This window comes from Lampetra fluviatilis, unplaced genomic scaffold (assembly GCF_964198595.1).
Source record: "Lampetra fluviatilis unplaced genomic scaffold, kcLamFluv1.1 SCAFFOLD_300, whole genome shotgun sequence".
In the NCBI taxonomy this organism is placed as follows: Eukaryota; Metazoa; Chordata; class Hyperoartia; order Petromyzontiformes; family Petromyzontidae; genus Lampetra; species Lampetra fluviatilis.
The window spans coordinates 2,889-21,421 of NW_027621570.1; the positions used below are offsets into that span (position 1 = coordinate 2,889).

Here is an 18,533-nt window from a genome sequence, read left to right on the forward strand (position 1 = left end):
CACTCACCCACTCACTCACCCACTCACTCACTCACCCACTCACCCACCCACTCACCCACTCACTCACTCACCCACCCACCCACTCACTCACTCACTCACCACCCACCCACCCACTCACCCACTCACTCACCCACTCACCCACTCACTCACCCACCCACTCACCCACTCACCCACTCACCCACTCACTCACCCACTCACCCACTCACTCACTCACTCACCCACTCACTCACCCACCCACTCACCCACTCACCCACTCACTCACCCACTCACTCACTCACCCACCCACTCACCCACCCACCCACTCACCCACTCACCCACCCACCCACTCACCCACTCACCCACTCACTCACCCACTCACCCACCACTCACCCACTCACCCACTCACCCACCCACCCACTCACTCACCCACTCACCCACTCACCCACCCACTCACCCACTCACCCACTCGCCCTCTGCGTGTGAAGGGAACCTTCGCTGGGGTGGACTGCCACTGGTCTCAGGACATCTTCACCACTTGTGGAGGAGGTGGAGGTGGTGGTGGAGGTAGAGGTGGAGGTGGTGGAGGTGGTGGAGTGGTGGAGGTGTGGAGCGAGCTCCGCTCGACCCCGTTGAGGTCCTACAGCTGGGGCAGCGACAGCGTCACCTGCGTCCGCTTCAATCCCGTAGAGGTGAGATCCTATAGAGATCCCGTAGAGATCCTATAGAGGTCCTATAGACCTGTAGAGACCCCGTAGAGATCCTATAGAGACCCCGTAGAGATCCTATAGACCCCGTAGAGATCCTATAGAGATCCTATAGAGACCCCGTAGAGATGCTGTCTCCCCGTGTCTCTCTCCCCGTGTCTCTCTCCCCGTGTCTCTCTCCCCGTGTCTCTCTCCCCGTGTCTCTCTCCCCGTGTCTCTCTCCCCGTGTCTCTCTCCCCGTGTCTCTCTCCCTGTGTGTCTCTCGCCGTGTCTCTCTCCCCGTGTCTCTCTCCCCGTGTCTCTCTCCCCGTGTCTCTCTCCCCGTGTCTCTCTCCCCGTGTCTCTCTCCCCGTGTCTCTCTCCCCGTGTCTCTCTCTCTCCCCGTGTCTCTCTCCCCGTGTCTCTCTCCCCGTGTCTCTCTCCCCGTGTCTCTCTCCCCGTGTCTCTCTCCCCGTGTCTCTCTCTCTCCCCGTGTCTCTCTCCCCGTGTCTCTCTCCCCGTGTCTCTCTCCCCGTGTCTCTCTCCCCGTGTCTCTCTAACCGTGTCTCTCTCCCCGTGTCTCTCTCTCCCCGTGTCTCTCCCCGTGTCTCTCCCCGTGTCTCTCTCTCTCCCCGTGTCTCTCTCCCCGTGTCTCTCTCTCCCCGTGTCTCTCCCCGTGTCTCTCCCCGTGTCTCTCTCTCTCCCCGTGTGTCTCTCTCTCTCACCCTATCTCCCCGTGTCTCTCACCGTGTCTCCCCGTTTCTCTCTCTCCCCGTGTCTCTCCCCGTGTCTCTTTCCCCGTGTCTCTCTCCCCTTGTCTCTCTCCCCGTGTCTCTCTCCCCGTGTCTCTCTCTCTGTGTCTCTCTCCCCTTGTCTCTCTCTGCGTGTCTCTCTAACCGTGTCTCTCTCCCCGTGTCTCTCTCTCCCCGTGTCTCTCCCGTGTCTCTCCCCATGTCTCTCTCTCTCCCTGTGTCTCTCTCTCTCCCCATGTCTCTCTCCCCGTGTCTCTCTCCCCGTGTCTCTCTCTCTGTGTCTCTCTCTCCGTGTCTCTCTCTCCGTGTCTCTCTCCCGTGTCTCTCTCTCCGTGTCTCTCTCCCCGTGTCTCTCCCGTGTCTCTCACCGTGTCTCTCTCTCTCACCCTGTCTCCCCGTGTCTCTCATCGTGTCTCCCCATGTCTCTCTCACCGTGTCTCTCCCCGTGTCTCTCATCGTGTCTCCCCATGTCTCTCTCACCGTGTCTCCCCGTGTCTCTCTCCCCGTGTCTCTCTCCCCGTGTCTCTCTCCCCGTGTCTCTCTCCCGTGTCTCTCACCGTGTCTCTCACCGTGTCTCTCACCGTGTCTCTCACCCTGTCTCCCCGTGTCTCTCACCCTGTCTCACCGTGTCTTTCCCCGTGTCTCTCACCCTGTCTCACCGTGTCTCTCCCCGTGTCTCACCGTGTCTCTCCCCGTGTCTCACCGTGTCTCTCCCCGTGTCTCTCACCCTGTCTCACCGTGTCTCTCACCCTGTCTCCCCGTGTCTCTCACCCTGTCCTCCCCGTGTCTCTCACCCTGTCTCCCCGTGTCTCTCACCCTGTCTCACCGTGTCTCTCCCCGTGTCTCACCGTGTCTCTCCCCGTGTCTCTCACCCTGTCTCCCCGTGTCTCTCACCCTGTCTCCCCGTGTCTCTCACCCTGTCTCCCCGTGTCTCTCACCCTGTCTCCCCGTGTCTCTCACCCTGTCTCACCGTGTCTCTCCCCGTGTCTCACCGTGTCTCTCCCCGTGTCTCTCACCCTGTCTCCCCGTGTCTCTCACCCTGTCTCACCGTGTCTCTCCCGTGTCTCTCACCGTGTCTCCCCGTGTCTCACCGCAGACGGACATTCTGGCGAGCTGTGCTTCCGACCGCAACATCGTACTGTACGACTTGCGCAGCCCAACGCCGCTCAAGAAGGTGACACACTGTACACTACACTGTACACTACACTGCACACTACACTGTACACTGCACTGTACACTGCACTTTACACTACACTGTACACTACACTGTACTGTACACTGCACTGTACACTGCACTGTACACTACACACTACACTGCACTGTACACTGCACTACATTACACAGCACACTACACACACACAGACTACACCGTGGGTGTAACTGTTTATGTGTGTCTGTGTGCGTGTGTGTGTGTCTGTGTGTGTGTCTGTGTGTGTGTCTGTGTGTGTGACTGTGTGTGTCTCTGTGTGTGTGTCTGTGTGCGTGTGTGTGTGTGTGTGTGTCTGTGTGTGCGTGTGTCTGTGTGTGTGTGTGTGTCTGTGTGTGTGTGTGTCTGTGTGTGTGTGTGTGTGTCTGTGTGTGTGTGTGTGTGTGTCTGTGTGTGTCTGTGTGTGTGTGTGTGTCTGTGTGTGTCTGTGTGTGTGTGTGTGTGTGTCTGTGTGTGTGTGTGTGTGTCTGTGTGTGTGTGTGACTGTGTGTGTGTGTGTGTCTGTGTGTGTGTGTGTCTGTGTGTGTCTGTGTGTGTGTCTGTGTGTGTGTGTGTGTGTGCAGGTGATCATGGCGATGAGGAGTAACTCCGTAGCGTGGAATCCCATGGTGCCTTCCAGCTTCACAGTGGCCAATGAAGATCACAGGTGAGACACACACACAGACACACACACAGACACACACACAGAGACACACACACAGAGACACACACACAGAGACACACACACAGAGACACACACACAGAGACACACACACACACAGAGACACACACACACACAGAGACACACACACAGAGACACACACCACACACAGACACACACACACACACAGACACACAGACACACACACACACACAGACACACACAGACACAGTCTGTTAAGGCTACACGGGGGATCTTTGATCTTTGTGTGTCACTGTGTCTCTCTCTCTCTGTGTGTCTGTGTGTGTGTCACTGTGTGTGTGTCACTGTGTGTGTGTCACACTGTGTGTGTGTCACTGTGTGTGTGTGTGTCACTGTGTGTGTGTCACTGTGTGTGTGTGTCACTGTGTGTGTGTCACTGTGTGTGTGTCACACTGTGTGTGTGTGTCACTGTGTGTGTGTGTCACTGTGTGTGTGTGTCACTGTGTGTGTCACTGTGTGTGTGTGTCACACTGTGTGTGTGTGTCACTGTGTGTGTGTGTCACTGTGTGTGTGTGTCACTGTGTGTGTATCACACTGTGTGTGTGTGTCACTGTGTGTGTGTCACTGTGTGTGTCACTGTGTGTGTGTGTCACTGTGTGTGTGTGTCACTGTGTGTGTGTGTCACTGTGTGTGTGTGTCACTGTGTGTGTGTGTCACTGTGTGTGTGTCACTGTGTGTCTCTCTCACTGTGTGTGTGTGTCACTGTGTGTGTGTCACTGTGTGTCACTGTGTGTGTGTGTCACTGTGTGTGTGTGTCACTGTGTGTGTGTGTGTGTCACTGTGTGTGTATCACTGTGTGTGTCACTGTGTGTGTCACTGTGTGTGTGTGTCACTGTGTGTGTGTGTCACTGTGTGTGTGTCACTGTGTGTGTGTGTGTGTCACTGTGTGTGTCTCTCACTGTCTATGTAGCCTGTACAGTTGGGACATGCGTGACCTCACGTGTGCCACGTGTGCGTGTGTGCGTAGCCTGTACAGTTGGGACATGCGTGACCTCACGTGTGCCACGTGTGTGTGTGTGCGTAGCCTGTACAGTTGGGACATGCGTGACCTCACGTGTGCCACGTGTGTGTGTGTGCGTAGCCTGTACAGTTGGGACATGCGTGACCTCACGTGTGCCACGTGTGTGTGTGTGCGTAGCCTGTACAGTTGGGACATGCGTGACCTCACGTGTGCCACGTGTGTGTGTGTGCGTAGCCTGTACAGTTGGGACATGCGTGACCTCACGTGTGCCACGTGTGTGCACACGGGCCACGTGGGCGCCGTTCTTGACGTCAACTTCTGCCCCACGGGGACCCGCTTCGTGAGCGCCTCGTTCGACCGCACGCTCCGGGAGTTCAACGCGGGCCAGGGACACAGCTGGTCAGTAGACTCACCACCTACTCACTCACTCACCAGCTCACTCACTCACTCGCTCACTCAGTCACTCAGTCACTCGCTCACTCACTCACTCAGCCACTCAGCCGCTCACCCACTCAGTCACCCGCTTCGTGAGCGCCTCATTCGACCGCACGCTCCGGGAGTTCAACGCGGGCCAGGGACACAGCTGGTCAGTAGCCTCACCACCTACTCACTCACCAACTCACTCACTCACCAGCTCACTCACTCACCCACTCACTCACTCACTCGCCTCACCTCACCCACTCAGTCACCCACTCAGTCACCCGCTTCGTGAGCGCCTCATTCGACCGCACGCTCCGGGAGTTCAACGCCGGCCAGGGACACAGCTGGTCAGTAGCCTCACCACCTACTCACTCACCAGCTCACTCACTCACCCACTCAGCCACTCACTCACTCACTCAGTTACTCAGTCACTCACTCACTCACTCACCCACTCAGCCCACTCAGTCACTCACTCAGTCACTCACCCACTCACTCACCACCTCACTCACTCACCAACTCACTCACTCACTCACCAGCTCACTCACCAGCTCACTCACTCACTCAGTCACTCAGTCACTCACTCACCAGCTCACTCACTCAGTCACTCAGCCACTCACCTGCTCACTCACCCACTCACTCACTCAGCCACCCACTCACTCACTCAGCCACTCATTCAGCCACTCACTCAATCACTCACTCAGTCACTCACCCACTTACTCACCCAGTCAATCACTCACTCACCACCTCACCAGCTCACTCACCACCTCACCAGCTCACTCACCGACTCACTCAGCCACTCACTCAGTCACTCACCAGCTCACTCACCAGCTCACTCACCAACTCACTCACTCACCACTCAGTCACTCATTCAGTCACTCACTCAGCCACTCACTCACTCAATCACTCACTCAGTCACTCACCCACTTACTCACCCAGTCAATCACTCACTCAGTCACTCACTCAGTCACTCACTCCCTCACTCGCTCACTCACTCACACACTCACACACTCAGTCACTCACCCACTCACTCACCCACTCACTCACCCACTCACTCACCCACTCTCCCACTCACTCACTCACTCACCCACTCACTCACTCACTCACACACTCACCCACCCACTCACTCAGTCACTCACCCACTCACTCACCCACCCACTCACTCAGCCACCCACTCACTCACCCGCTCACTCGCTCACACCACCCACTCACCCACTCACTCAGTCACTCACTCACCCACTCACCTACTCATCCACCCACTCACTCACCCACTCACTCGCTCACCCACTCACTCACTGTGTGTGTCTCTGTGTGTCTCTGTGTATGTGTCTGTGTGTGTGTCTGTGTGTGTGTATGTATATGTGTCTATCTGTGTGTGTCTGTGTATGTGTGTATGTCTGTGTGTGTGTCTGTGTGTATGTCTGTGTGTGTGTCTGTGTGTATGTCTGTGTGTGTGTCTGTGTGTGTGTGTGTGTCTGTGTGTGTGTGTGTCTGTGTGTGTCTGTGTGTGTGTGTCTGTGTGTCTGTGTGTGTGTCACTGTGTGTGTCACTGTGTGTGTGTAACTGTGTGTGTGTGTCTGTGTGTAACTGTGTGTGTGTGTGTAACTGTGTGTGTCTGTGTGTGTGTCTGTGTGTGTGTGTGTCTGTGTGTGTGTGTCTGTGTGTGTGTGTCACTGTGTGTGTGTGTCACTGTGTGTGTGTGTCTGTGTGTGTGTGTGTGTGACTGTGTGTGTGTGTGTCTGTGTGTGTAACTGTGTGTGTGTGTGTGTCTGTGTGTGTGTGTGTGTCTGTGTGTGTGTGTCACTGTGTGTGTGTGTGTCTGTGTGTGTGTGTGTGTGTGACTGTGTGTGTGTGTGTCTGTGTGTGTGTGTGTCTGTGTGTGTGTGTCTGTGTGTGTGTGTCACTGTGTGTGTGTAACTGTGTCTGTGTGTGTGTGTGTGTGACTGTGTGTGTGTGTGTCTGTGTGTGTAACTGTGTGTGTGTGTGTGTCTGTGTGTGTGTGTCTGTGTGTGTGTGTCACTGTGTGTGTGTGTGTCTGTGTGTGTGTGTGTGTGACTGTGTGTGTGTGTGTCTGTGTGTGTGTGTGTCTGTGTGTGTGTCTGTGTGTGTGTGTCTGTGTGTGTGTGTCACTGTGTGTGTGTAACTGTGTGTGTGTGTGCTAGTGAGGTCTACCACGCGAAGCGGATGCAGCGTGTGGTGGCTGTGCGATGGTCCCTCGACTCCAAGTTCCTGTTGGGGCGCCTCGGGACGAGATGAACATTCGAGTGTGGAAAGCAGACGCCTCTCACAAGCTCGGAGTGGTGACCACTCACTCACTCACTCACTCACCCACTCAGTCACTCACCTACACACTCAGCCACTCACTCACTCAGCCACTCACTCAGCCACTCACTCAGTCACTCAGTCACCCACTCACTCACTCACCACTCAGACGAGATGAACATTCGAGTGTGGAAAGCAGACGCCTCTCACAAGCTCGGAGTGGTGACAACTCACTCACTCACTCACCCACTCACTCACTCACTCAGTCACTCACTCAGCCACTCACTCACTCACCCACTCACTCACTCACTCAGTCACTCACTCACCCACTCAGCCACTCACTCAGCTACTCACTCACTCACCCACTCACTCACTCACCCACTCACCCACTCACTCACTCAGCCACTCACTCACCCACTCAGCCACTCACTCAGCTACTCACTCACTCACCCACTCACTCACTCACCCACTCACCCACTCACTCACTCACTCAGCCACTCACTCACCCACTCAGCCACTCACTCAGCTACTCACTCACTCACCCACTCACTCACTCCACTCACCCACTCACCCACTCAGCCACTCACTCACCCACTCACTCAGCCACCCACTCACTCACTCACCCACTCACTCACTTACTCACCCACTCACTCACTCACCCACTCACCCACTCACTCACCCACTCAGCCACTCACTCAGCTACTCACTCACTCACTCACCCACTCACCCACTCACCCACTCACTCACCACTCAGCCACTCACTCAGCTACTCACCCACCCACTCAGCTACTCACCCACCCACTCACTCACCACTCGGACGAGATGAACATTCGAGTGTGGAAAGCAGACGCCTCTCACAAGCTCGGAGTGGTGACCACTCACTCACTCATTCACCTACACACTCAGCCACTCACTCACTCAGCCACTCACTTCACTCAGCCACTCACTCACTCACTCAGTCACTCACTCAGTCACCCACTCACTCACTCACTCAGCCACTCACTCAGCCACTCACTCAGCCACTCATTCACTCACTCAGTCACTCACTCAGTCACCCACTCACTCAGTCACTCAGTCACTCAGTCACCCACTCACTCACTCACTCACCCACTCACTCACTACTCACTCACTCACCACTCACTCACTCAGCCACTCACTCACCCACTCAGTCACTCACCTACACACTCACTCACCCACCACCACCACCACTCACTCAGCCACTCACTCACTCACCCACCCACCCACTCACTCACTCACTCACCCCACCCACCCACTCACTCACCCACCCACTCACCCCACACACCCACTCACCCATCCACTCACCTACCCACCCACCCACCCCACTCACTCACCCACACACCCACTCACCCACCCACTCACCCACCCACTCACCCACCCACCCACCCACCCACCACCCACCCACCCACCCACCCCCTCACCCACCCCCCCCCCACTCACTCACCCACACACCCACCCCACCCACCCACTCACCCACCCACCCACCCACTCACCCACCCACCCACCCACCTCACTCACTCACTCACCCACACACCCACCCACTCACCCACCCACCCACCCCACTCACCCACCCCACCCACCCACTCACTCACCCACTCACCCACTCACTCACCCACCCACCCACCCACACACCCACCCCACCCCACTCACCCACCCACCCACCCACTCACTCACCCACCCACCCACCCACCCACTCACTCACCCACCCACCCACTCACCCACCCACCCACCCCACTCACCCACCCACCCACCCACTCACCCACCCACCCACCCACTCACTCACTCACCCACTCACTCACTCACCCACCCACCCACCCACTCACCCACCCACCCACTCACCCACCCACTCACTCACTCACCCACTCACCCACCCACTCACCCACCCACCCACCCACCCACTCACCCACCCACCCACCCACTCACTCACTCACCCACTCACCCACTCACTCACCCCACACACCCACTCACCCACCCACTCACCCACCCACCCACCCACTCACCCACCCACCCACCCACCCACCCACCCACTCACTCACTCACCTACCCACCCCACCCACCCACTCACCCACCCACCCACCCACCCACACACCCACCCACCCACCCACACACCCACCCACCCACACACCCCACTCACCCACCACCCACCCACTCACTCACTCACCCACCCACCCACCCACTCATTCACTCACTCACTCACTCACCCACCCACCCACCCACTCACCCACCCACCCACCCACCCACCCACACACCCACCCACCCACCACCCACTCACCCACCCACCCACTCACTCACTCACTCACTCACCCACCCACCCACCCACCCACACACACCCACCCACCCACTCACCCACTCACCCACCCACCCACACACCCCACCCACCCACCCACACACCCACTCACCCACCCACCCACTCACCCACCCACCCACTCACCCACCCACCCACCCACTCACCCACCCACCCACCCACTCACTCACTCACCCACCCACCCACTCACCCACCCACCCACACACCCACCCACCCACCCACCCACACACCCACCCACCCACCCACACACCCACCCACCCACCCCACTCACCCACTCACCCACCCACCCACACACCCACCCACCCACCCACACACCCACCCACCCACCCACACACCCACCCACCCACCCACTCACCCACCCACCCACCCACTCACTCACCCACCCACCCACCCACTCACCCACTCACCCACCCACACACCCACCCACCCACTCACACACTCACCCACCCACTCACTCACTCACCCACTCACTCACTCAGCTAACAAGCTACTCAATTAGCTTCTCACATCGTCCCGAACGTCGCCTGAACGTCGCCTGAACGTTGCCCGAACGTCGCCTGAACGTTGCCTGAACGTTGCCTGAACGTCGCCCCTGTAGATCTCCCCGCGTGAGCGAGCGGCCATGGACTACGGCAGCTGCCTGCGGGAGCGTTTCGCCTCTTTCCCCGCCGTCAAGCGGATCGCGAGACACCGACACCTGCCACAGACGCTGCACAGCGCCACGCGGGAGGCTCGCGTCATGTTGGAGGCTCGCAGGAAGAGGTGAGACACACGGAGAGAGACACAGAGAGAGGACACAGAGACACAGACACAGACACACACAGAGACAGAGACACCGACACCTGCCACAGACGCTGCACAGCGCCACGCGGGAGGCTCGCGTCATGTTGGAGGCTCGCAGGAAGAGGTGAGACACAGAGACACACAGAGAGAGACACACACAGAGACACAGACAGACACACACAGAGACAGAGACACCGACACCTGCCACAGACGCTGCACAGCGCCACGCGGGAGGCTCGCGTCATGTGGGAGGCTCGCAGGAAGAGGTGAGACACAGAGACACACAGAGAGAGACACACACAGAGACACAGACACACACAGAGACAGAGACACCGACACCTGCCACAGACGCTGCACAGCGCCACGCGGGAGGCTCGCGTCATGTTGGAGGCTCGCAGGAAGAGGTGAGACACACGGAGAGAGACACAGAGAGAGACACAGAGACACAGACACACACAGAGACAGAGACACCGACACCTGCCACAGACGCTGCACAGCGCCACGCGGGAGGCTCGCGTCATGTTGGAGGCTCGCAGGAAGAGGTGAGACACAGAGACACACAGAGAGAGACACACACAGAGAGACACAGACAGACACACACAGAGACAGAGACACCGACACCTGCCACAGACGCTGCACAGCGCCACGCGGGAGGCTCGCGTCATGAGGGAGGCTCGCAGGAAGAGGTGAGACACACGGAGAGAGACACAGAGAGAGACACAGACACACACAGAGACAGAGACACCGACACCTGCCACAGACGCTGCACAGCGCCACGCGGGAGGCTCGCGTCATGAGGGAGGCTCGCAGGAAGAGGTGAGACACAGAGAGACACAGAGACACACACACACAGAGACACAGAGACACAGAGACACACAGAGACACAGAGACACAGACACAGACACACACAGAGACAGAGACACCGACACCTGCCACAGACTCTGCACAGCGCCACGCGGGAGGCTCGCGTGATGTTGGAGGCTCGCAGGAAGAGGTGAGACACAGAGACACACAGAGAGAGACACACACAGAGACACACACAGACACACAGAGACACAGAGAGAGACACATACACACAGAGAGAGACACAGACACACAGAGACACACGGAGAGACAGACACAGAGATACACAGAGACACACACAGACACACAGAGACACAGAGAGAGACACATACACACAGAGAGAGACACAGACACACAGAGACACACGGAGAGACAGACACAGAGATACACAGAGACACACACAGACACACAGAGACACACACACATACACACAGAGACACAGAGACACACAAAGACACACAGACACACACACATACACACATACACACAGAGACGCAGAGACACACACAGACACACAGAGACACACACAGACACACAGACACACAGAGACACACACAGACACACAGACACACAGAGACACAGAGACACACACAGACACACAGACACACAGAGACACAGAGACACACACAGACACACAGAGACACACACACAGACACACAGACACACAGAGACACACTCACAGACACACACGGAGACACTCACCACTCACTCACTCTGTGCGTGTCTCCCCACAGGGAGAGGAATCTACGTCACCACAGTCGCCCACCCACCCACTCACCCACCCACCCACTCACCCACCCACTCACCCACCCACTCACCCACCCACCCACTCACCCACCCACTCACCCACCCACTCACCCACCCACTCACCCACCCACTCACCCACCCACTCACCCACCCACTCACCCACCCACTCACCCACCCACTCACCCACCCACTCACCCACCCACCCACTCACCCACTCACCACTCACTCACCCACCCACTCACCCACCCACTCACCACTCACCCACCCACTCACCCACCCACTCACCACTCACTCACCCACCCACTCACCCACCCACTCACCACTCACTCACCCACCCACCCACCCACTCACTCACCCACCCACCCACCCACTCACCCACCCACTCACTCACCCACTCACTCACCCACCCACCCACCCACTCACCCACCCACTCACTCACCCACTCACCACTCACTCACCCACCCACTCACCCACCCACTCACTCACCCACCCACCCACCCACTCACCCACCCACTCACTCACCCACTCACCACTCACTCACCCACCCACTCACCCACCCACTCACCCACCCACTCACCACTCACCCACCCACTCACCCACTCACCACTCACTCACCCACCCACCCACCCACTCACCCACCCACTCACTCACCCACTCACCACTCACTCACCCACCCACTCACCCACCCACTCACTCACCCACCCACCCACTCACCCACCCACTCACTCACCCACTCACCACTCACTCACCCACCCACTCACCCACCCACTCACCCACCCACTCACCACTCACCCACCCACTCACCCACTCACCACTCACTCACCCACCCACCCACTCACCCACCCACTCACCACTCACTCACCCACCCACCCACCCACTCACCACTCACTCACCCACCCACTCACCCACCCACTCACCCACCCACCCACTCACCCACCCACTCACCCACTCACCCACCCACCCACTCACCCACCCACCCACCCACTCACCCACCCACTCACCCACCCACCCACTCACCCACCTACTCACCCACTCACCCACCCACTCACCCACCCACTCACCCACCCACTCACCCACTCACCCACCCACTCACCCACCCACTCACCCACCCACCCACTCACCCACCCACTCACCCACTCACCCACCCACCCACCCACTCACCCCACCCACCCACTCACCCACCCACCCACTCACCCACCCACCCACCCACTCACCCACCTACTCACCCACTCACCCACTCACCCACCCACCCACTCACCCACCCACTCACCCACCCACCCACTCACCCACTCACCCACCCACTCACCCACCCACCCACTCACCCACCCACTCACCACTCACTGTGTGCGTGTCTCCCCACAGGGAGAGGAATTTACGTCACCACAGTCGCCCACCCACTCACCCACCCACCCACCCACTCACCCACCCACTCACCCACTCACCCACTCACCCACCCACTCACCCACCCACTCACCCACTCACCCACCCACTCACCACTCACTCACCCACTCACCCACCCACTCACTCACCCACCCACCCACTCACCCACCCACTCACCCACTCACCACTCACTCACCCACCCACTCACCCACCCACTCACCACTCACCCACCCACTCACCCACTCACCACTCACTCACCCACCCACCCACTCACCCACCCACTCACCACTCACTCACCCACCCACTCACCCACTCACCACTCACTCACCCACCCACTCACCCACCCACTCACCCACCCACTCACCCACCCACTCACCCACGCACCCACCCACTCACCCACCCACCCACTCACCCACCCACTCACCCACCCACCCACTCACCCACCCACCCACTCACCCACCCACTCACCCACCCACTCACCCACGCACCCACTCACCCACCCACTCACCCACCCACTCACCCACCCACCCACCCACCCACTCACCCACCCACTCACCCACCCACTCACCCACCCACTCACCCACCCACTCACCCACTCACCCACCCACCCACCCACTCACTCACTCACCCACCCACTCACCACTCACCCACCCACCCACCCACCCACTCACTCACCCACCCACCCACTCACTCACCCACCCACCCACTCACCCACCCACCCACCCACCCACCACTCACTCACTCACTCACCCACTCACCCACCCACTCACTCACCCACCCACCCACCCACTCACCCACCCACCCACCCACTCACTCACTCACCCACCCACTCACTCACTCACCCACCCACCCACTCACTCACTCACCCACCCACCCACCCACTCACTCACCCACCCACCCACTCACCCACCCACCCACCCACTCACCCACCCACTCACCCACCCACCCACTCACTCACTCACCCACCCACCCACCCACTCACTCACCCACCCACCCACTCACCCACCCACCCACCCACCCACTCACCCACCCACTCACCCACCCACTCACCCACCCACTCACCCACCCACCCACTCACTCACTCACCCACCCACCCACCCACTCACTCACCCACCCACCCACCCACCCACTCACCCACCCACCCACTCACCCACCCACCCACTCACTCACTCACCCACCCACCCACCCACTCACTCACCCACCCACCCACTCACCCACCCACCCACCCACCCACTCACCCACCCACTCACCCACCCACTCACTCACTCACTCACCCACCCACTCACCCACCCACTCACTGTGTGTGTGTCGCCCCACAGGGAGAGGAATCTACGTCACCACAGTCGCCCCGACTCCATCCCGCACCTCCCGGAGCGCAAGAAACACATCGTGGCGACCGTTGACTAGGACACGCACACTGTACATACAGTGCATACAGTGCATACAGTGCAGTGCATACAGTGCACGCACAGTACACACACATAGTACATACAGTGCATACAGTACACACCATGCATACAGTACACGCACACAGTACACGCACACAGTACACACACACACAGTACACACACACAGTACACACACAGTACACACACACAGTACACACACACACAGTACACACACACAGTACACACACAGTACACACACACAGTACACACACAGTACACACACAGTACACACACAGTACACACACACAGTACACACACACAGTACACACACAGTACACACACAGTACACACACAGTACACACACACAGTACACACACACACAGTACACACACAGTACACACACACAGTACACACACACAGTACACACACACACAGTACACACACACACACAGTACACACACACAGTACACACACACAGTACACACACAGTACACACACACACACAGTACACACACACACACAGTACACACACAGTACACACACACAGTACACACACACAGTACACACACACAGTACACACACACAGTACACACACACACAGTACACACACACAGTACACACACAGTACACACACACACAGTACACACACAGTACACACACACAGTACACACACACACAGTACACACACAGTACACACACACAGTACACACACACAGTACACACACAGTACACACACACAGTACACACACAGTACACACACACAGTACACACACAGTACACACACACAGTACACACACACTGTACACACACACACACAGTACACACACAGTACACACACACAGTACACACACACAGCACACACAGTACACACACAGTACACACACACACAGTACACACACAATACACACACACACAGTACACACACACAGTACACACACACAGTACACACACACACACAGTACACACACACAGTACACACACAGTACACACACACACAGTACACACACACACAGTACACACACACACAGTACACACACACAGTACACACACACAGTACACACACACACAGTACACACACACAGTACACACACACACAGTACACACACAGTACACACACACAGTACACACACACAGTACACACACACACAGTGCACACACACACAGTACACACACAATACACACACACAGTACACACACACAGTACACACACACAGTACACACACACAGTACACACACACAGTACACACACACACAGTACACACAATACACACACACACAGTACACACACACAGTACACACACACACAGTACACACACACAGTACACACACACAGTACACACACACAGTACACACACACAGTACACACACACACAGTACACACACACACAGTACACACACACACAGTGCACACACACAGTGCACACACACAGTACACACACAGTACACACACACAGTGCACACACACAGCACGTACACACAGTACACACACACACAGTACACACACACACAGTACACACACACAGTACACACACACAGTACACACACACAGTACACACACACACAGTACACACACACACAGTACACACACACACAGTACACACACACAGTACACACACACAGTACACACACAGTACACACACACAGTACACACACACACAGTACACACACACAGTACACACACACAGTACACACACAGTACACACACACACAGTACACACACACACAGTACACACACACACAGTACACACACACAGTGCACACACACAGCACGTACACACAGTACACACACACACAGTACACACACACACAGTACACACACACAGTACACACACACAGTACACACACAGTACACACACAGTACACACACACAGTACACACACAGTACACACACAGTACACACACACAGTACACACACAGTACACACACACAGTACACACACACAGTACACACACACAGTACACACACACAGTACACACACACAGTACACACACACAGTACACACACACAGCACGTACACACAGTACACACACACACAGTACACACACACAGTACACACACAGTACACACACACAGTACACACACACACAGTACACACACACAGCACACACACACAGTACACACACAGTACACACACAGTACACACACACAGTACACACAGTACACACACAGTACACACACACAGTACACACAGTACACACACAGTACACACACACAGTACACACAGTACACACACAGTACACACACAGTACACACACACAGTACACACAGTACACACACAGTACACACACACACAGTACACACACACACAGTACACACAGTACACACACAGTACACACACAGTACACACACAGTACACACAGTACAAACAGTACACATACAGTACACACACACAGTACACACAGTACACACACAGTACACACACACAGCACACACACAGTACACACACACAGTACACACACACACAGTACACACACACAGTACACACACACACAGTACACACACACAGTACACACACACACAGTACACACACACACAGTACACACACACACAGTACACACACACACAGTACACACACACACAGTACACACACACACACACAGTACACACACACAGTACACACACACACACACAGTACACACACAGTACACACACACAGTACACACACACACAGTACACACACACAGTACACACACACACACACAGTACACACACACAGTACACACACACACACACAGTACACACACACACAGTACACACACAGTACACACAGTACACACACACAGTACACACAGTACACACACAGTACACACACACAGTACACACACACACAGTACACACACACACACAGTACACACACACACACAGTACACACACAGTACACACACACAGTACACACACACAGTACACACACACACACAGTACACACACACAGTACACACACAGTACACACACACACACAGTACACACACAGTACACACACACAGTACACACACACAGTACACACACACACACTGTACACACACAGTACACACACACAGTACACACACACACAGTACACACACACACAGTACACACACACAGTACACACACACACAGTACACACACACAGTACACACACAGTACACACACACACAGTACACACACACACAGTACACACACAGTACACACACACAGTACACACACACACAGTACACACACACACAGTACACACACAGTACACACACACAGTACACACACACAGTACACACAGTACACACACACAGTACACACACACACAGTACACACACACACAGTACACACACACACAGTACACACACACACAGTACACACACAGTACACACACAGTACACACACACAGTACACACACACACAGTACACACACACACAGTACACACACACAGTACACACAGTACACACACACACACAGTACACACACACACAGTACACACACACACAGTACACACACACACAGTACACACACACACAGTACACACACAGTACACACACACAGTACACACACACACAGTACACACACACACAGTACACACACAGTACACACACACAGTACACACACACACAGTACACACACACAGTACACACACACAGTACACACACACAGTACACACACACACAGTACACACACACACAGTACACACAGTACACACAATCTGACTTGCTGGTGTCAAATACAGAATAACTCTGCACCCTCTGGCCCGTGTCTACTGTGAGTGGTGAGTGGGTGAGTGGGTGGGTGGGTGAGTGGGTGGGTGGGTGAGTGGGTGAGTGAGTGGGTGGGTGGGTGAGTGGGTGAGTGAGTGGGTGGGTGAGTGAGTGAGTGGGTGAGTGGGTGGGTGGGTGAGTGGGTGAGTGAGTGGGTGGGTGGGTGAGTGGGTGAGTGAGTGGGTGAGTGGGTGGGTGGGTGAGTGGGTGGGTGGGTGAGTGGGTGAGTGGGTGAGTGGGTGGGTGGGTGAGTGGGTGGGTGGGTGAGTGGGTGAGTGGGTGAGTGAGTGGGTGGGTGGGTGGGTGGGTGAGTGGGTGAGTGGGTGGGTGGGTGAGTGGGTGAGTGGGTGGGTGGGTGGGTGGGTGAGTGGGTGAGTGGGTGGGTGGGTGAGTGGGTGGGTGGGTG

General features: G+C 56.6%; 1 protein-coding gene across 1 annotated transcript; it reads left to right on the forward strand.

Moving 5' to 3' along the window:
• Positions 1-464: 464 nt before the first annotated feature.
• On the forward strand, positions 465-14,827 carry LOC144955430 (DDB1- and CUL4-associated factor 13-like; the record flags this gene model as incomplete). The annotated part of the gene is given in 8 exon segments (XM_078885647.1): positions 465-668; positions 2,511-2,588; positions 3,185-3,267; positions 4,499-4,663; positions 6,844-6,916; positions 6,919-6,981; positions 9,865-10,028; positions 14,339-14,827. Coding segments are annotated over 8 exon segments (918 nt in total), but the record flags the coding sequence as incomplete, so codon positions are not given.
• Positions 14,828-18,533: the final 3,706 nt, after the last annotated feature.